Source organism: Littorina saxatilis, linkage group LG14, assembly GCF_037325665.1.
Source record: "Littorina saxatilis isolate snail1 linkage group LG14, US_GU_Lsax_2.0, whole genome shotgun sequence".
Classification (NCBI taxonomy): domain Eukaryota; kingdom Metazoa; phylum Mollusca; class Gastropoda; order Littorinimorpha; family Littorinidae; genus Littorina; species Littorina saxatilis.
Window position 1 is genome coordinate 16,851,771 of NC_090258.1, and position 21,935 is coordinate 16,873,705.

At 40.1% G+C, this 21,935-nt stretch overlaps 2 protein-coding genes across 5 annotated transcripts in view; one reads left to right on the forward strand and one right to left on the reverse strand.

Annotated features, from left to right (window-relative positions):
* Positions 1-1,170: 1,170 nt before the first annotated feature.
* The window catches only part of LOC138947241 (cytoplasmic dynein 2 intermediate chain 1-like), a 58,648-nt gene continuing 37,883 nt past the window's right edge, over positions 1,171-21,935 (forward strand). For 2 of the 4 annotated variants that reach the window (XM_070318676.1, XM_070318679.1), the window contains exons 1-8: positions 1,171-1,279; positions 2,091-2,144; positions 12,446-12,494; positions 12,943-13,046; positions 14,264-14,329; positions 17,762-17,827; positions 20,436-20,542; positions 21,465-21,546. In XM_070318676.1, coding sequence (XP_070174777.1) covers positions 1,265-1,279; positions 2,091-2,144; positions 12,446-12,494; positions 12,943-13,046; positions 14,264-14,329; positions 17,762-17,827; positions 20,436-20,542; positions 21,465-21,546 — 543 coding nt within the window. In that variant the 5' untranslated portion in view covers positions 1,171-1,264. The remainder of the gene's footprint in view (positions 1,280-2,090; positions 2,145-12,445; positions 12,495-12,942; positions 13,047-14,263; positions 14,330-17,761; positions 17,828-20,435; positions 20,543-21,464; positions 21,547-21,935) is intronic. The other 2 variants (XM_070318678.1, XM_070318677.1) reach the window with 2 other exon arrangements.
* On the reverse strand, positions 5,995-10,703 carry LOC138946739 (uncharacterized). The gene is made up of 7 exons (XM_070318142.1): positions 10,282-10,703; positions 8,433-8,994; positions 7,832-8,018; positions 7,313-7,570; positions 6,989-7,160; positions 6,481-6,629; positions 5,995-6,170 (listed from the first exon to the last, which is right to left on the reverse strand). The coding sequence occupies exons 1-7, from the start codon at positions 10,518-10,520 to the stop codon at positions 5,995-5,997; spliced, it is 1,743 nt and encodes a 580-aa protein (XP_070174243.1). The 5' UTR covers positions 10,521-10,703.

Here is a 21,935-nt window from a genome sequence, read left to right on the forward strand (position 1 = left end):
ATGTCAGAGTTCGATGGGTTATAGAAACACAAAAATCCCCAGCATGCTCCCTCGAAATCGCTGCCTGAATGGCGGGGTAAAAACGGTCATACACGTACAAATCCACTCGTACAAAAACACGAGTAAACGTGTGAGTTTCAGCCCATGAACGAAGAAGAAGAAGAAGAAGAGAATCCAAAAACTAAAATCGATGTGTTCATCTGTGTAGTGCCTGTCGTGTGCATGTAAAAACAAAACTTGAGCTAGCGCAGCAAAACTCGGATCCTGCTGTGCTGATGCACAAATACCACGTCTTGTCATTATAAAATGTGGCCTTCAATGTATCATATGGTTACTAGATTTTTACATTATAATGTTCATTCCATCATCTTTTTAAACGTGACGATGGTACATAATGCTTGTATGTTGTAGTCAGTGTTGTGTTTCAGTGTTATTTCTATCACTGTAAATTCTCGTGTTTGAGATAACAAAGTCAATTCAAATTGATTTGATTTGATTTCCCCACAAAGTTAGTTTTGAGGTTTTGTTTGCTTTAATTTCCCCCATTATTCGTTAATAGTGACTCCAGAAAACTAAATCTGATCAAGTTACAGGTGACACCCCTTACCTGGCCGAGCGAAGCCGTGTGCTGACTGCTTGATTAAATAAACACAGAACATTATTCTCTCTCTCGATCTCTCTCTCTCTCTCTCTCTCTCTCTCTCTCTCTCTCTCTCTCTCTCTCTCTCTCTCTCTCTCTCTCTCTCTCTCTCTCTCTCTCTCTCTCTCTCTCTCGGTGCACCCCCTCTCTCTCTCTCTCTCTCTCTCTCTCTCTCTCTCTCTCTCTCTCGGTGCACCCCCTCTCTCTCTCTCTCTGTTTCCGTTTCTTTCTCTCTCTCTCTCTCTCTCTCTCTCTCTCTCTCTCTCTCTCTTTCTCTCTCTCTCTCTCTCTCTCTCTCTCTGCCTGCTCATAACTGTCATTTGTGGGTGCCTGTACCTTTACTTGGCAAGGGAGGTAACCGTAAGCATTTTGATGTCGCACAACTATTGCTGCCAAATAAATGTGTGTGTTGTTTTAGATTAGTGTGTAGAACATTAAATTCAAGTCGAATTTTTCTTTTACGTACAAAGGTATCATCTCTGCTAAAAGATAGTTGGAATTGTATGTCGCCATCTGTACAGAACGCTTTACGGAAATACCAAAGCTTGAAAAATGGCGGCTTGGAGATGATAAACTCTCTTCTGTTTTGACCACGCTACGATATAAACTATCACAGCAAGAATCATGCCACCGGGAAAGGTTTGTTCGTGTCAAACGTGTCAACTTATGTATCGCTTTTGTTTAATTTTTTTTATCGTTCTGGCAACAGATTATTGGGTTTCAAGTTCAACGGACAGGATCGAACAGAGCTGAGTGTTGTGTATCTAGAGTAAATGGTAAACCGTAAGATTAAGAATTTGGCATGAAGCTGTCGAGATCGGTGTCAAATTCAGTGCTCTGATTTGTTTAATCTACGAAATAGGCATGTTCTGCAGTGTTGGAATGATCTTTTTAGAGTTGTTCTGAGAATTAGTAGGAATGTTTCCTTCGAAAAATTAGTTGATTTCGATATTAGCTGATTTCATGCTGTGAATTTGTGTTTTTGCTTGGTGACAGCTTTTCTTCTCTTTCTCGTTTGGTGTGTGCGGTGAAGGTTTTTGATGTTCCTTTCATGTGTTCGGCAAAGGCTGTATTTTTTTTAAATCATTTTTAAAAGTTTTGGAACCTTTAACATAGATCATTTAATAATGAAACCTGTGAGCTGGAGGTAGAAACTAGAAGTAGAATGCATTTAGTGTGTGAGTTGCTCCCTTTCTCCTTGATCCCCCCTCCTCTCTCCCTTAATCTCTCACTCCCCCCCCCCCCCCCCCCCCCCCCCCTCTCTTATGGTTACTTGTGCACAGTTGCTCAAAAAGCAACTTCCGCACAGATGGACAGCTTAGTGCCTAATTCAGTAATTGCAATCATGACTTTCAGTTTCACTTTCATTTGCAAAATACTACTACCGAGTACTACTAGCAACACACTGGATGGTTCATTGAATTGTTTTTAATTTGTTTTTCACTCATAGACAAGGCCTAAGGATGACACATGGACCACTGAAGACCTGACACATGCGTTAAAGGTAGAAAATAATAGGGATATGAAGTTTAACTTGATGATACGTTTTGATTCAGTTCCAGACTTCAAGAGAAAAGAATTTATACAGTCAATCATAACTGTAGAAGGAGATTTGTTGAAGAAAAGTTGTTGATCATTTCCTTTGAATCCTTAGAGGCCTCATGGATTATGTGTCTTGCAGAACTGTTACTGTTTTGTGTTACTGTTAGTGAAGTATTCCTGATAAAGAAAAAGAAAACACACCAGTAACCAGGTTAGGTACGTTTATATCTATAATCAATATTTTGGCAAGTTACTGCCTTCTTTGGGATGGTAATAATCTGATACAGGTTTAATGTAAGATTAGTTGTGCTTATAGTCATGCTTATTAATACTTTGAGAGAATTTTTTATTATTTTTTTATTTTTTTAAAGCGGACAAACACTCAAGTCCTTAAAGTGTGTCTAAACCCTGCAAGTACAGGTTTGAGTGTGTGTAGAGGTGTTCCAGTTACGACATTTTTCTGCACTTTAACCGCTCTGCGCTCAGCCGTTCGCCAACTGGCATGCGTACTAAATTTGCTCATCCGGACTTTGCCGAGAAAACCCGAGAACTCCCGACGCGCCTGCAAGTGCCTGTGACGTACACATGGGAAGAGAGCACAATGGACGACAGTCGTGGCGCACAAAACGTGGTGAACCACAATCGTGTAGTTCCATACATGTTCGAGCCTCCAGCGCGAGAACATGGGGGGAACTTGGAGGAAAAGCATGTCGCTGACAACAACGGCATCATTAATCGCCTTGGAAATACAGAATGGTGAGTTACGAAGTAGATGTTTATTTTGGGTACAAGCAACCAAGGAAAGGAAAATATGACCAAATGTGTCAAGCTTCTAGATCTAGATCTGAAGCTGCGTTTATATACCTTTTGTGTGGGTGTTTGTGTTCGTGAACTAGGCCTCCAAAATGAACATTTTACAGAAGCAAACTCACTTAGATCGGCACGAACGAATTTTTGACGAAGGCAAATTTGGAAGTCCTGTGTGTTTACATTTTGAGTGGGGGGTCACTGACGAGAAAAGTGTCAAGTTACATTTTTATGACTAATCTTATTGTTTCTTTCCAATAAAATCTAAGAATACGTCCCACGTCTGTGCATTCGCAACACTCAGTCGGATGTAGACGGCAAGTGAAGTTTGTTTGTGATACTTTCAGGTGTGAATGTGGCCACTGTATGGAGATGCAGAAATTTGAGGAATGCAACTGCTGCACAGAGTCCACAAAAATTATGGAGAAGCTGAACAGTCGCAGGTATGTATTTTTTTCACTTAGCATGATATTGGTTTGGAAGATTAAAGTTATCCTCATTATTTATTTAAATTATGTTTTTATCAATTGAAAAGAGCAAAGGAAAAGTGTGAATATTTTGTAACATAGATGCAGAGGTTATTCATTACTATTACAAGTATGTAAAACCTTAACTTCATAGTGGCGATTAGAAGTTTGTTTCTTATACTAAGGTTTTAGTTAACAATAAGTTATAACAATACTCTTATGTTTGCAGACCTCCCGAAAAACCTGGCATTACATGCATCACGCAGCTCCCATCCTTTGAAAGCGTCTGTCTGAACCCAGATGTGCTGGAGACAGCATACTACCAGTACCGGGAGGAGCATGGGACTTTACAGGCCACTCTTGAGGAGTAAGTGACACATTTCAGGTGTTTGGATAAGCTTTATTTGTTCGCGTAAACTGATGCTATTATGGAAATGTACCATTTGTTTGCAAACACCTCGAGGTTTGAACACCTCAAGGTTTGTTCCACATGACATACAAACATAACCCGAACACCCATTCCTTCACACACCAAATCCTGAAGAATACGATGACAGCAGCATTCTTTTAATGTGCAGGTTTAAAGCAATCCTTGATGTTCATCTCTAAATAAATATTTTAACAATATTGAAAATTTGTCCATTAATAAAAACAAAACAAAACAAGAAGGGCAAAGCCCATACGACTCACATGCTTGACCTTGACCTTTACATGACCTTGACCTTCAGGGTCAAGGTCAAATAACTAAACCTAGCAATGACATCATACACTAAGAACTGCTTTACACATTTTTCCTACCAAAATACATGTGACCTTGACCCAAGGTCATCCAAGGTCATGCAACACAAAGCTGTTAATTCAAGACATAGGAAGTACAATGGTGCTTATTGGCTCTTTCTACCATGAGATATGGTCACTTTTAGTGGTTCACTACCTTATTTTGGTCACATTTCATAAGGGTCAAAGTGACCTTGACCTTGATCATATGTGACCAAATGTGTCTCATGATGAAAGCATAACATGTGCCCCACATAATTTTTAAGTTTGAAACAGTTATCTTCCATAGTTCAGGGTCAAGGTCACTTCAAAATATGTATACAATCCAACTTTGAAGAGCTCCTGTGACCTTGACCTTGACGCAAGGTAAACCAAACTGGTATCAAAAGATGGGGCTTACTTTGCCCTATATATCATATATAGGTGAGGTATTAAATCTCAAAAACTTCAGCGAAAATGTGAAAAATGGTCGTTTTTAAGACAACAATTACGGCCCCTGTGACCTTGAACTTGAAGTGAGGTCAAGTTGCCGCACATGTTTTTTGAGATCTTGTAACCATACACCATCAGGCCACATCAGGTGTTGATAGACTTAATAGTGTCCAAGAAAATCCAACGTTAAAGTTGTCCGGACGGACGGACGACTCGGGTGAGTACATAGACTCACTTTTGCTTCGCATGTGAGTCAAAAACCATTAAATTTTAAAATCACACACAAGTGCAGGCAAGATATAATGTACATATGTGTGGCAGGCAGTATATTTTGACTTATAACTTCATTTGTGTCCTTTAAAAACTAACAATTCAATGACACTGACAGGTGACAGCATACCAAAAATGCAGTGAGCTTAGTTAACACTAATATTAACAGTATTCTTCCAAGCCAACATTGGCTACAAAACTGCCTATGACAGTACAGTTTTCATAAGCCAAATAAAAATTGCCATACAAACAATAGGCACTTCAATGAAGCATATTTTAACAAATAATAAGCAGGCAACTGATTCCTGCACAGGCAAATGAAAAGATTATTCTTTTAAAGGACACAAACAAATGAAGTTATAAGTCAAAATATACTGCCTGCCACACATATACTAATACACAACAGTAAATACTTTTTTTTATCCTCGGATCTCTCCACACTGAAGTCCAGAAGTCTGTCATAGCTTAATTACACACTCTGCGTGAAACAAGATATTAAAACATAATGCTGGGAAGAACAAAACTATTTTGTAAAGTACATTTTCAACATAAATAGCTAGGTAAAATAACAGATTTACAGGGATCTTGTCATACTGGAACGCACAAGACAATATCACACACATACTCATAATTGAAAGAAGCCATTCTATCCATCCCACTGTATTAACGGGGAACAAGTGTTCCTCCCTCGACACCTTTTGCACGAACACCATGACGGAGTACGCAACAAACCCTCATGTCAGATTCTTTTATTATTTTCCAGGAAGTACCGCTACATAGCATACAGACAGCTGGTGAGGTGGTGTCATGGTGTGCTAGGGAGGAAAGTGAGGATACCTCTACCTTCTTGTGCAGTACAGGCCATCAGAGATGCATTCCCTGATGAGGGTACATACAGAGGTTTTGAGTGGCCGCAGCTGGAATGAAAATGGTGACATGAAAATGTATTTGTAATCCAATGTGTCACTTAAAAAATAAAAGAGAAAATGCTATAATCCCTTGCAATTGCATTTTGTTCTGTACTGTCGTTGATGTCAACATCAGTGGAAACATTTGAGATCAGTTAGGGTATCTCGTACTGTATGGTGCAGCAGCTTCTTCTCTGGATGGGTGGTGATTGGAAGCGGCCAAGAAGTCTGGTTTGTCACGAAATTTCTCCGGGAGGGAAGCTTCTAGGGCCCCTGGATCCTCTGTCAGGTTTTCAAAGAGATGTTCAAGCAATCTTGAAACGTAACCTGTAAATGTAACAGTGGATAGCTCACGATGAGATAATCATGAACAGGCATTATCAGTACTCAACCAAGTTCATGCTTTCAGAAATGCATATAAGGAAGAATGCTGCAGTTCTAGCGGTTACCCACAGTAAATGAAATATTTCTCTCTCTCTATTTTTTCCGCTGCAGTTGTGTGCGTGTTCACATGTGTAAATTGCCAGAATTCCGACAGAAAATATAGGATTGAGAAAAGAAGAGTATCTTCACTTATGTGTGTGTGCGTGGGTATGCTAAAAACCAGCAGTCAGTTGTTACCCTGCATGTCACTTACCATAAGTTGGTGGCCCTTTGGACTTCCTCACACTGTATTCTCCTTTCTTTGCTTTTGGGAATGTGACGATCAACTTCAGATTTCCTTCCTCATCAACCGCATCACCTCTGTCCCCATTTTCGTTATAATGCAGAGCGGCAAGGAACAGCCTGAAAACAGGCTACAAATTAATATGCACAGAATCAATCACTCTCATTCATAATTCCACACTTGAATATAAATATATATATTCATATTACCTTATATCTTTTAATATCAATAAAAATGGATGTAAGTGTGTTTGTCTGTCTGTGGTGGTAAGCGGCAAGAGCAAAATATTGTGCATGCACACTGCCAGGGAGCCATATATATGTGCACCCCTTAGTTTTTCAATTTTTTGTTTCCTTTCCCTTATGATAAACTTTAATATAATATAATAAGCCCTTTCTTCCCTCCTGTCTCTGTGTCTCCCTCGCCCTCTCTGTCTCTCTCATACTTTCACCAATCTTTAAAGAAGAGCGATGTTTACCTGCAGTACATTCCCAAGTATGAGAAGGAGGTGTGTTTAGGGCAAAAACTCAGCATGAGGCTGTGGAACGCCTCCAGGCAGGAAGTTTGATGGATTGGTGACAGCTTCTGCACATCCTTCCTGAGGAACTTGTTGTCCAGCACTCGAGATAGGGCTCCAAATTCTGTGGATTCTGCAATGTAAACAAGTTGAGTTTTAACGTTACATTCCTTGGTTACATTCTAGACAGAATTTACTATTTAGGAGTTTATAGTTTTTCCAATGATTCTTATATTTCTTTAAGCATTACATTTTGCTTTATGAATATTGCACACACAAACTCACCTGGAGCAAACCAGTCTTTGTCTCTGGCTTCGTCCAAGAGTGGTGCATGCTCACAGGCTGGGAACAAGTCTCCGTGGTCATGGTGCTTATTGACCAGATGGTTCAAGAGACTGTCCCACTTGGCCAGCATCATCTGTCCATCTCCGTCAGGTGTGGAGGCAGCAACCCAATGCAGGTGGTTGATTATGGACTTGCGCCAGTCCCCAACCTGCTCCATGCCTGCCTTGTTTGCCAGTGAAACAAGCTTTTTGGTCAGACCTGTAAAAAAAGCAGGTACACACTGTACATATTTGTTTCATTAGTTAAAGTTGAATGTCGAACATTTTAATTATATCTTTTTCATAGTGTATCGTGAATTCGGCTAAATCGCAGAGACATCTTGGACCCCCCAAAAAACAGGACCAACCTTAAAAAAAAAAGATATATATATATATCTACCCACCCACCCCAAACCAAAACAGAAGACTTGTTTTTGGTGTTGTCACAAATATATATATGCAATATATTTCAAGCATTTACCTTTTGCAACATGCCAGATATCAAAGTAGTGTTTGACATCTGGCATCTGCTCTCTGATGAACTTTGTGTTCTGGCTGTGACGATCTGTTACGATGGCTTCAACACCATGTCCTGCCTGTCGAAGGAAGTGGATCATTCGCCTAAGGCCTTCGTTTTCACACCTGGCGCTGTTTCCCACCTCATTGCTCTGCAAGCGAGCATGCTTGACAATGTTATCTCTTTTATTTACTAGCAGTCAGTGCCCAGCTTCATCAGGGTACTAGAAGAGCCCTTACTGCTTAGGAAATTATTCAAAGAACCATCACACAGGAGTGTTAAGATTTCTATATCAAATAACAATGAATTAAAGGCAAAAATGAGTTACCTCCCTTGCTTATGTTAATGTGAAACAATCTAGGACATTTAAGATACTGGATGGCATCAATAGCATTATCATACAGAGTATAGGTAGATAGATGGATAGATAATAGACTATAACAAGTCAGTAGTGTGAACAGCATCACACTGTCAGAATCCCAAAAGCAATGAAGCTTTAATCATAGTCAAATATATGAATGTGTATGGAAATAACATTTTGTTCATTCATTAAAATGATACATACCTGTACTACTTGCACATCAATGACCTTATTGATGCGGCATTCCATGGTGTTGAAGCCTCCATACTTGGCGCAGTGTCCAGGGCTGTCACTCCGTCCGTCACCAGCCAGTATTAGCTCCCCGTCCATGGTTGACAGGCGCTCTAGTAGCCCAACCTGCGCGGTCTGCCAGACAGTTACGATGGTGGGTTGCAGGTACATACGCTGATGCTTGTAGAACGTTGTTCGGCTATTCCTTGCAACGTTCATGGTGTCCAGGAGATGGAATGCCTTGGACAGGAGCGAGCCAGAGAAAAGTATGGCAGCTGACAGATTGATATTTCCTGATGGCATTTGGCCGATGAAAGGCTGGCTGTTCCACTGCGAGGAATGCGAACAGTCTGGGCATTTGAAGTCGACCTTGATGAGGGAGCCTAGCTCTGTGACGACAGTCCTCCCCTCGCTGTGGCAGCAAGGACAGTTCCTGAACAGCTGTAGCAGGCAAGAGCGAAAGACAATGTACTTTCGCTCTTGGTAAGGAGGAACATGGGGATCAGTGACAGATGGGGCGGACTCCGTTGACGTACTGAAACATATAAACAGCTCGAATTAACGCACCCTTTTTGCCCTGACAAGCTTATAACTACATCAACATATTTACTTGAAATTGTCAGCACAGTCAACATAACAACACCATTGAAAGTGTTCCTGTTATGAGTTGGTTACATAATGAGGTAAATATTAACAGCTATTGTGTTTTCAGCGTAGCAATAGGGTCCGATATTTAGACGAGACAAGTATAATGCCGACGAGTCGAAGACGAGTCGCATTATACTTGTTCGAGTCTTAATATCGGACCCTATTGCTACGCTGAAAATACAATGGCGATTATATAGCTGTTCTGACCTTTGTTTGTTGTTCCAAACTTACAAAATGACAGTTTTTGCATCGATGTGTTGATCTCAGGTTTTGATAGCAGACGCCGTTTCTAATGCGCATTAGTTTTGCGCAGGGGCCACACTGACTTTGGAAAAAACCTCGATTTGACAACACAGCTGTTAAACAGCTTTTTATTTGTTCATTCGTATACAACAAAAAGAAGTTTGAGTTTTTTAAATTTTGAACAAGACTACTTATGAAGAAGACCAAAACACAACATCAACGGAAAACTAGAAACAACTGAAGAACTAGGATGCAACAAGGGGAGGAAAAGAGAACAGCTAATCCGTAAAAAGCGAGCAGACGGCAGCGACGTTTTCACTGTTTGGGTGAATGGCATTTATACTTGTCTCGTCATGAAGCGAATTTTTCAACCTCAGTTATAAACGACTACCTGAATGTTAGTGCCATGGGTTGTACATGAATACTTCAGAGTGGAAGTGGGGTATTTAGTGTGGAGTTACGAGATAAGAAAAGCCAAATGCGAAAGTTTGTGTCAGTCGGCAACTGTGAACTAAGCGCACAGGCACACAAAAACGGCTGTTCCGTTTTACTCCCCTGTTTGTACTACATCTTTCGACTTTAGGCATTTTGTGGTGTTTAGGGACAGAAAATAATAGGTTTAGTCCTGTTTCATCGGGAGTTTAGCAGAAAAGGGTATGCTATCGACATTTGTAAAGCTGAAAAACATTCCCGATAAGAATTTCAAGTTGTCAGTGTATGCTGTTGTCGATCAGTCAAACATCGTGTGGTACAGATGTGTAAACCGGAACCATGCGTCTTTGTTATTGACAATATGTTTTTGGATATTGAGAAAAATGGCCGACTTCCGTAGCATTATGCTTTGATGATCAGAAGAGACCATCCAATCACAGGCCCCGAATTCCCCCACGTGTCCATCAGAATAGCTATATAACAATATATTTTTACAAACCTCATCACGTCTCCTTTAGGATATGCATCTGGGTCAGGGTCAAAATCAGAGTCATCGGTGTCCTGTGCGCCACTTTCGCTTGAAGATGTCTGATCATCGTCGTATGTTGGGATGGGGCTGGAGCAGGTTAGAGGCCGGGCGTACTCAAAATCCCTGGAAGCATCGCACTGGCAGGGCAAATCGCTTTGCACTCCCACACTTCGCATCAGCGGTCTTGTTAATGTTCCTGTTGACAACATGAAAACAAAGCTTGTTCAAGATAAATGTTACCAGATTTCAAACAGGTATGGTTGAGTTTGCTTCAACTTTATATTCTGCTAAACATGCTAGCCGAAGATATTTAACTATTTTAAGGAGCATTATGTATGAAAAGTAGACATTCAACAATTTAGACAAATAAACGGTACCTCTACTGCGCCTGTAGATTGGTCTTGCCATTATTTTTTTATGTCTGACAACCTTCGGCATCGTTGTATGCTGCACCCCTTTATTTGCCGTTGTTGTGCCTGATGTGGCTGTGGCAGGAGCAGGGAGGGATGAAGATAGGCTCAGCACCTGGGTAGCTTGGTTGCTGGTCTCAATCTCATCTACCTGCATTACGTCACTTGTCTCAAGACATGGTGCAATTGATGGCCCAGGTTCCTCGTTTTGAGTCTTCATCTTCTCTATGCTCTGCACACACATCACAATACATTTCCTCAATCTACCGAGTCGTCAATCATTTATTGGCAAAAGAGAGAGAGAGAGAGAGAGAGAGAGAGAGAGAGAGAGAGAGAGAGAGAGAGAGAGTCTCTTATAGTCTCCCACCTGACCTACACATATTCACTCGGACAGTCATACTTTACATAAACGATGGAGAGGCAATGCAATCTGCCGTTAAATCATGTTAAAAAATGCACACGGACAGACATATCTTACATAAACGATGGATAAACTATGCACTCAGCCGTTATTTCATGTTAAAAAGGCACAATCACTGCCGAGAGAAACATATATTGAACACTTGCCTTCAACACTTTTCTTTTTCGTCGCCTCTTTCTCCGGTTGAATACTTCTTCGTCAGCCGTCTCCAATGTCCTTTTTGCTGCATTCAATTTCTTTTGCACATCGAAGCACGTTTGTGGAATCACTGTCGGAACAGCATCTTCCTTTAACCTCCGACATGGACGATATCCGAGTTCGGATTCGAAGAAAGGCAGTGCAGTGTACTGGTCTGCAAATGCATCTTCTGCAAAATGTTGTCCGCATATTGCCTGGTGGTATTTTGGTTGTAAAAAACCTTTTTTTGACGTTTTCACAAAGTCAATCCACGCTGTTCTTATGTGAGAGACTTCAGGGAACTTGTGAGTACTTATTCCTTTCTTGTTTGCTGAGGTAATATTGCAACCGTAAACAGCGCAGAGTCTTCCCATGCTGACAGGCACTCGTGTTTGCGGTTAGATCTAGATCAAAATCGCGCTGCTGTTTCCCATGTCTACGTCATCAGCCGAAGATTCTATTTTTAGCGTCATCGTCTTGTTTCAGCTGAAGGCTGGCACAGTGCGAGCTTTTCCGGTCTTTTCCAACAAGCTGCGTCTGCTCCTCGCGTCTTCGGGCTTTTTGAGCGGTGGGGATGGAATACATCTGAGTGTATGTTTGCATTGGTAATAAGGGTTTTGGTTTGAAAAATGGGGTTTAGATACACTTTAATGGCAAACTGCAGGACTTTTAATATTAATTTTACTACTTTGAGAGAAAACATCTTTGAGTTTGAGAGATGATTTTCTGTCTCCTTACAATACATGATTCGCATCAAAAATCACTGCGCAACAGACTGATTATCTTTTGGAATTTGTCTTTGTGTGTTTCAACTGTTTGTTTCCATGCATGACGAAATGCAGTGTGATTTAATACTGGAATGGGAAAGAGAACTTTGTAACTATGTAAGGTCATCTTAACACCATGTAACTGGTCCCTCACACTATTCATGTTCACTTAATAAATCCTGTGTTTTATATATCACGAGTGAGTGTTGATACTAATTTAGCTCTGTACTACTAGAGCTATAATACTAACCTGTTCTGGCCATTCAGAGTTTGTAATCTTTAAAGGGAATGGAACCAGAAGCAAACATCAGTAACAAAGCAAAGTATAGACTCTATGAACATATTTTTCTTATTTTTAGGGACCACGCGGTGAATTGGACAAGAAGAAACGATCGCGAGAAGACGATGGTAAGGCATATTAAAAATTCCTAGTTAGGTTAACTCTATTTGATAGTTATACTGCTGACTTCAGAACCAAAAAGACTGTTTGGTCACAGTAAGTTGAGTAACCCCGACCAAACCTAATATTTTTCTTATGCCCCAGAACTTTTCCCATAAGTTGAATTTTTTTAACATCATAACATGGAAAAAACACACAGACACACACAAGCTCATCACAGAGATAGAGCGAAAAGGCTGCATACCTGCACATGGAGAAGATCCTGTAATTCATGTCACAGTCCACTGAGTCCAGTGGTATGCAAAAACTTGTCCAGCATGCATCCCATGAAAATGGAGTATAGCTGCATGGATGGGAAAAAAGTTCAAACACATAAAAGCCCACTCATTCAAAAACGCAGAAGAAGAATTTCTGTTTGTGTGCAACCTAATGACATTTAATTTTTATCCTCCTCAGACAAGAAGGAGCGACGGCGACACAGGGACGAGGTGAATGGAGATGACAGTCGTCGTCGTCGACACAAAGATGACGAAAAGAAATCACACAAGCGTGACGAAGAGGTAAATTAAGATATCACCTTCCTGAGTGTTGCGTCCTGGATATGCAAGCCTAATGATACATGTACGTGATTATCTGTCAGTCAGGTTTTTTTGTGCAATAATGAATGATTAGGCCCTCTCTAGTTGCTGGCATATTAAAGAGTGTAAAAATGTTGTCTGAACGTTTTAATCCATTTCTGTTAATGTACCGTATTTGACGGACTACAAGCCGCGACTTTTTTTAAAAAAAAATCGCATTGCGGCTTATAAAAAGATGCGGCTAAAACGTTACCTAAACTTGAATAGCATTCACCTAATGGAAGTCGCCGCGGATTTTCATTTCGCTCGATTAGCGATTACCGGTACTTTATTCTCTACTCAAGACTCGGCGCTTTTCTCTTTCTTTCGCGAATCTTCGTTTGTCAACAAGTCGTCGTGACAAGATAGCGTACAGAGAAACACCGGATGTATCAGGATCTCGCGCGCGCGAGATTTCGTTTTTTTGTGTCTCGCGATAGTTGGAGGAGCGAGAGCCGCCATGTTGTGTTTTCATCTGCTCGAAATGTGCGCAAAAGTCGTAAATCATCCCAAAAAAGCTTATTCCGGGCGGGACTACATGTGTGTGTTGGTTACAAATTGTGTGTGTGATATTTTTCTTCAAACTTTTTCACTTTTCTTCTTTGTTTCACTTGTTTATTCTCGGAGCCGATTTCGCCAAATACCGTACTTTCGTTTGCCTGGTTGTTTTGATTGATTGACACGATCTGATTATATTTTTTTCGACGGCGGCTAATATAGTGACGCGGCCTATACGTGGCTTGTCCCAATTTTTTTTTTAAAAGTCGGGGGTGCGGCTTATAAAACGGTGCGTCTTGTAATCCGTCAAATACGGTAATGCTGGTGATAATTTTTCCAGTAATTTACAGAAACAAAAACACGAAAAAAGGAAAGGAAAGAAATGCAAATCAACATAAGTCATAAGTCAGTTTGCTTTTTATTTCTTTACTTTCTTTTATGAATCTTGCTCTGAAACATGTGCTGTGTTTTTATTTGCTCATCAAAACTATGGAGAGAAAAATTTCCATGGATTGCAGTTTGTTAATGAGACAGTCAAACAAAACTGAAATGAAATGAAGATAAGAAGATATATGTATACTGATGCAGTTGTTGTTTGGGTCACGTAATGTTATCACCTGTTTAGTTATGCGTGTCTTTGTGTGTGCTGTTTTTGGTTAAAGGGTCATAGAGGTCATGGTCGTAGTCGCGGAGATTATTCTCCTCAAGGGCGAGTGGAGTTGACAGAGGTAAAAGACTGACCCCTCCCAGGACCATTGTGCTGCATTTTTCCCACTGTACCAACTTTGTCCTGGTTGGAATTAGCACTATTAGCTAACATTCCGTAATCTAACTTGTCTCGCTACAGTTTTGCTTTTAGCCCTGTAGCAGATTCTGATTTTTGTTTTCTCCCCGTGGTGATTCAAAGCTAATGCAGAGCTTTACATCAGCTGACTTGCTTTTTTTTAATTTTATTTTATTTAGAAAGCTTTTGTACAAGCTTCATTAGCTAGAGTAGACCGCTGACCATAATTTTATGATATCTGCTTTCACTGTAGATATAGAAAAATGCCTGTATGTAGTCTGAACCTGCTGTTATGTTTTCTTACCATTTGACATTTCTTTACATTGTTTTTGTTTGGTAGTGTCAGCGCTTTCCGATTACCAGCAGAAATGAGAAAAATATTACATGTAGTTATGTTTAACTTATTTTGTCTGTCCCTGATTAATTCAACAAGCAGTGGCACTATGCCTCTAGCTCTGTCTTTGACTATTAAGTCTTTCTGTGGAAGTATTGCATGGGATGGGGGGGGGGGGGGGGGTTGGAGTAAAGAGAGAGGTGGGAGACAAGGAATGAAATCTTTCTTGCTTTGAGTAGATTTTCCTACTACTGTGCTAGTGACATGTATCGCAACACAATTTAATAGCCTCAGTTTCTATTTCTTTTTTACATTTAGTCAAGTTTTGTTTAATTATACCTCTGAGAGAAAGTTAATGAGTACCATTGGTAAACCTTTCTTTTGATGCTTAAAAATTGTTCCCTTCCCTTAGAGACCTTATTGTCCGTTTATGAGGAAACCTAAATAAATGGGGTGTTTTTTTTCAATGGAACTACATGCATCAGTGAGTCTCAGTTGAGAAATAGTTTTTCTTGTTTTAGAACATGTACAGTGATAGAGGCACTGAGCAAAATAAAAAGTGCAGAAAATATATCAACGGTAACGAAGATAAGTACATGTACCAGACATTCTGAACTTAAGATTCTCACACAGTGGTAAATCAGAAAATTTTGGGTACACGGCTCGGGAAACGCACTACGCTTTTACTGCTAACATCCAATGTACCTGCTTAACTTGGATATATGCTATGCTTGCCACATTATTTCTGCCATATATATTCTCCTCATTGCACACAAAATCATCAGATGGTGTAAAGAGGCCAGTACATTTTAATTTTTATTTTCAGACTCTGTAATCTGACATTCTTGTGGGGGGTTGCTCATTACACTTTACAGTAGAACCCGGCTTTTATGACTTCTACAAATCTTGGAAATTAGGTCTTAAAATGGAGTGAGTCTTTAAACAGAAGTAGACAGGCGCGGTGGCCTAGTGGATAAAACATCGGCCTCCTGATCAGAAGGTCATGAGTTCAAATCCGAGGTGCGGCCGCCTGGTGGGTTAAGGGTGGAGATTTTTCCGATCTCCCAGGTCAACTAATGTGCAGACCTGCTAGTGCCTAATATCCCCCTTTGTGTGTACACTCAAGCACAAGACCAAGTGCGCACGAAAAAGATCCTGTAATCCACGTCAGAGTTTGGTGGGTTTTAGAAACACGAAAATACCAAGCCTGCTTCCCCCGGAAGCGGCATACGGCTGCCTAAATGACGGGGTAAAAACGGCATACACGTAAAAGTCGTGGGAGTTTCAGCCCATGAACGAAACAAACACACACAAACCAGAAGTGAATTCACAGACGTGATGAACACAAAAAAATAAAAAGTAGGGCCTTCAAAAGGCACGTCCAAAAAGGGGTGTTCTACTGTACATAAGTACATGTATTAAGAATACGAGAACTTGTCTAACATTGAACAATCTCCTTCACTGTGTGTGAGAGCATTATTCGTATGCACTCCAGCTGCTTGTTACAATAGTGAGCAGTAACCGTTTATCTGATGTCAGGCATTGCTTTTTTGTTGCTGAGTTTGGTCTGAGTAAATTCTGAGTAAATTCTAAGCATACAAATGCATAGGATTAGATGCATATATAAATGTGTATTTTCCTGAAGAGTAGATTAAAGGCACAGTAAGCCTCCCGTAAACCATCACAGATACTGTCAGGCTTTTACACACAGTACAAACACCTTTCCATTTGAACGCTCACCAAACGGGAACATCCTAGGTGCCCTACGCAAAGAGCGAGCAATTTTCAAAGAATTAATTTTGCGGATTGTGTCAGAGACAATCGGACCGTGGTGCGTTTTGGCGCTAGACATAACTTTTAAAATCTAAATAATAAATTCTGAAATCGTAAAAGAATTCTTTTTTCATCAAGACAAGATCAGTACAATTCGAAGTTTTGAAAGTTTGAAAAAAGAAAAGCCCGGAAGCAGGGTCACGCAAGGTCGTGGTTCTCGAAGCAGACGACAGTTTATACCTATCACCAGTTCCTCTGAACAGTCAAAAGCCATCGCCAGAGTTCTTGTGAACCACAGCCGTTTGTTTCGTGCATAGTCAGAGGTACTTAATAACGTGCTATTGCAGATAAGCTCACAATGAGTCGCATTCAAATTACTAACTGACGGCTACATTGTGAAAAAGGGAAACTTGATCACACGGGTTCACGATGGCTCAGGGGTAAGATAAACCACGCAAAAATAAATTCTTTGAAAATTGCTCGCTCTTTACGGAGGGCACCTAGGATGTTCCCGTATGGTGAGCGTTCAAATGGAAGGGTGTTTGTACTGTGTGAAAAAGCCTGACAGTATCTGTGATGGTTTACGGGAGGCTTACTGTGCCTTTAACTTGTCTAGCTGTCAGTAAAATAGAGCTAAAGAAGTGTTGTTAAGTAAAGTCTAGCGAAGCGGGTATTCATCTAGTACATACATACATACATACATACATACATACATACATACATACATACATACATACATACATACATACATACATACATACATACATACATACATACATACATACACACATACACACATACATACATATACAAACTTACTGTGACTTCTTTGTTTGTTTTGGTGTTGAGAGACGGGTCTTTTTTCTGTATTTTTTTCACAACTGTGGAATTTTCCACTGAAGGTGGGTGTAGCACTTGTTGATGTATGAGAACAGTTTGTGTGAGTAAATAAATGTTGTACATGTAACAGTGGTAAACTTTTTATCCGACTGTATAGTTTTTTTCTGCTGTTGAAGTGTTTTCTAGTGGTAACAAACCTTTTATTCGCAGAGCTCCCACTTTTCTATGAATTTGTGGATTTGTGAGAAAATTTAAAAATGAGAAATCTATAGTTGTGCTCAGATTTGCATCAGAATGTGCCATTTTAAAAGTATTTTTCAATTTTGGGGGGACCACAGAATCCCTTTTTTGTTTTTTCCTTCGATGGAAGCCTGGTATCTGGCTGTGTGATTTATGCGCTCCATAATCTTGTATGCTGGGTTGCTACAGGAGGAGAGAGAGCAGTTACGTCAAGAACGTCGAGAGAAGAGGGGAGGTGATTCCAAGAAGAAGGAGGTAAGAGACTGTGAATGGCTCTTGACTACGTTAAAGTCAGAGTATCAACTCCAGGGGCGGGATGTGTGTGCAGACCCGAGTAACAGTCAAACCTGCCCTGGCGGCCACCACTTGTTCAGCCCAAGAAAAAAAATCTCCAATGTTTCTGATTCCCCGACCGACCTACCGACCCTAAATTTTCAGCCTTGTGATCGGAAAAAAAAATTTGGGGGGGGGGGCCTAAAGACCCTCTGCCTATTACGACCACCCAAAGGATCTCTAATGAGATTCTTTTCTATATAATTGACCTTTTCACAGTGACTACCTCTCTGTGATGGCCACCTTGAGAATGAGATTCTTTTCTATATAATTGACCTTTTCACAGTGACTACCTCTCTGTGATGGCCACCTTGAGAATGAGATTCTTTTCTATATAATTGAATTTTCACAGTGACTACCTCTCTGTGATGGCCACCTTGAGAATGAGATTCTTTTCTATATAATTGACCTTTTCACAGTGATCACCTCTCTGTGATGGCCACCTTGAGAATGAGATTCTTTTCTATATAATTGACCTTTTCACAGTGATCACCTCTCTGTGATGGCCACCTTGAGAATGAGATTCTTTTCTATATAATTGACCTTTTCACAGTGATCACCTCTCTGTGATGGCCACCTTGAGAATGAGATTCTTTTCTATATAATTGACCTTTTCACAGTGACTACCTCTCTGTGATGGCCACCTTGAGAATGCTTTTTATTTCAATCTTTAAGAGCTGAAATTGCCAGGTTTTGATGTTCAAATTCTATAATTAATTCTTTTTAGCTTCAGGGGGCTGCATTGCGCCCCGGTTAGCTTTTTCTTTTCTATCAAACTCCTAGTGCCATTTCTGGAAATCTTTGGTGAGTTCTGATTGATAGCAATGAACAGTGAGGGGCACCCTTACAGACATCCAGTATACCACAAATGTGCTACACATAGCACATAATTAGCACACTGTTAGTACATGTATACATGTGTGTGGCAGTCGCTAGAAATGTGCCAATTTGGGACCATGGAATCAGAACTTATAGTTATACATTGGAACCCCCCTTTTAGGACACACACACACACACACACACACACACACACACACACACACACACACACACATACACACACACATACACACACACACACACACACTCACACACACACACACACACACACACACTCACACACACACACCCACACACACACACACACACACACACACTCACACACACACACACACACACACACACACACACACACACACACACACACACACACACACACACACACACCCCCCCCAATTTGAGACTTCTTCCCTTTTAAGATCTTGCTTTTTCAGATTTTCTATTCATAGCTTCTGTAAATTGACCTCCATTTTAAGACTTCTTCCTTTTTCAGACCAGATTTTCTAAGGTCTTTAAAGGGGGGGGGGGGGTCAACTGTACAAACAATTAGACCAAACAAGAATACAGAATTATCTCCCATCTGTCCTGTTGATACACCACAACCAAGTTTCTCGCCTTGAGATAATAAAGTTGTCCATGTCTAATTACACGCAATGACGAGTGCATATATCATGTGCATGATCTATCGTTTTTGAGTCACTTGAGAAAAAGTGACTCTATGTAATCGGTCAGTGTTAGTCTGTCCGGCCGGCCGTAGACACCACCTTAACGTTGGACTTTTCTCGGAAACTATCAAAGCGATCCGGCTCATATTTTGTTTAGTCGTGACCTCCAATGACCTCTACACTTTAACGATGGTTTCGTTGACCTTTGACCTTTTTCAAGGTCACAGGTCAGCGTCAAAGGAAAAATTAGACATTTTATATCTTTGACAAAGTTCATCGGATGTGATTGAAACTTTGTAGGATTATTCTTTACATCAAAGTATTTACATCTGTAGCCTTTTACGAACGTTATCAGAAAAACAAGGGAGATAACTAGCCTTTTCTGTTCGGCAACACACAACTTAACGTTGGGCTTTTCTCGGAAACTATAAAAGTGACCGGGCTCAAATTTTATGTGAACGTGACTCCCAGTGACCTCTACACTTTGACGTCTGCTTTGGTGACCTTTGACCTTTTTCAAGGTCACAGGTATGTCTTGAAGGAAAAAAATTGAAATATCATATCTCTGAAACTATTCATCGGATTTGATTCAAACTTTATAGGATTATTCTTTACATCACAGGGATGGGAATTGTCCGCCGTTTGGCGGATTTCCGCTTTTTTTTTTTAATTTTCCGCCGAAAAAAATTGCATTTCCGCTTTTTTTTCTCAGCAAAAAAAATTTTTTTTTTTTAATTTTTTTTTTAAAGTCGGATTTCCGCCGGTTTTTTTAAATTTTTGCAGTAGAAATTCCTCTTTTTTCGTATTTTAGTGCGAAATATGTAGTGTTTTATTTCCTCTTTTTTCCTTAATTTTCAGCCGTTTTTACAATTTTTAATTCCCATGCCTGACATCAAATTATTTACATCTGTATTGTGTTGTGAATAGCAATTTCTTCCTGTCCATCTGATGCCTCATATAATATTCAGAACTGCGAAAGTGACTCGATCGAGCGTTTGCTCTTCTTGTTGTGATGGGATGTTCAGGACCGACCTCGCAAGGACGAGAAACCGGTGGACAGCGAGGAGGATGCGAAACGAAGACACAAGAGGGAGGGCAGTGCCAGGAGACATCGCAAGGGGGATGATGAGGAGTGAGGGAACATTTCTCGCTTTTAAAAAGGATTAAATTACACATTCTTACCGCAACTCACATATATATGCTGAATGACTCGATCTCACTTGCTAGATGTCAAAAACAAACTCTACCTGTCAAGGGGGAGGTAACCGTAAAAAAAACTGCTTTGGACTGTTGCTATGATACGGCCATGGTTACCTCCCTTATACCGTTGTGCGCACCTCTGTGCGCCACATCCGCTAGTCCTAAGACTTGATACACTGCTCTGAGCAGAAGGCAATTGTTGCCTTTAAGTTGCTATTTATATTTTTTTAGACTGGTCAAATGAAGAAGAAAAAACACAACTGTAATGAACATATGAAAATAAATCACAACAATAATCAGTATAAACCTGTTTGAAAACAAAAACAACAGAAATTGACTGACAGTTTTGAAAGGCAAAGTGTTAGAGGTCTGATCGACCTGTCACCCAGAGCGGGCATACTTGTGTGTTTGTATGTGTGTGTTAACATCCTGGATTTGTGTGTGCACACAGATGTTTACAGTATAGAGAAATAGTCGAGAAAATTTTTCCTCTTTATCTTTGCTGCACTGGCCGCAAAACCCCTCCGCGCGGAGGTGTTTCCAGACACATTGTACGTAGGGTGTTTAGGCTCAAAGATCAATTGAGTAAGTGGCAGTCCAACGCATTCAAAAAAACAATTCCTCCATTTTCCCTTTACAAAAAGTGAACAAGGGTAAAATATTTCTCCACTTCTACTTTTTGTCTTGATAGCACTGACATATAATTGCAACAATAAAAAATAAAAAATAAAATTAGAATAGTCTGTTATATCATTTTGCTTCATTTTTTTCTGACATAAATCTTTAGTATATATACCATAAATTTATGTCAAGACTAAGACATGATGTTGCTTCTTTTGTTCTCACACTCTCAGGGATGGTGAAAGGCGTCGACGCCATGGTGATGATGATGGTAAACGACATAGAGATAAAGAATCAAGAAACAGAGACAAAGACGTGAGTTGTTCAAGATTATCAAGCAGTAGATTACATTTACTTTCTTTATTTGTGTAGTAGACACAGCCTTATGGTTAGGAGCAATTATTTTTGTTTCTGTCATAGTTTTGTATGTTATTATTTTTCTCTGTGTATTGATGTGTATAATTGCACATGTGCAAGTTAGTGTATGTGTGGGTGTGTGGGAGTATCTAAGCGTGTGTTTGTGAATCAGCGAGTGAGTGACAGTCAGAAGTTAATTGGTTTGTAAATATTTTGTTTATTTCTGTCTTTGGTTTATCTATTACATCACAAGAACACTGCCTGAGTCATGACAAGAGTTGCACGATTATCATGTATACTGAGGATGTGTGCAAGAATTTTCTTTGATGGAAAAGAAGTATAAACTG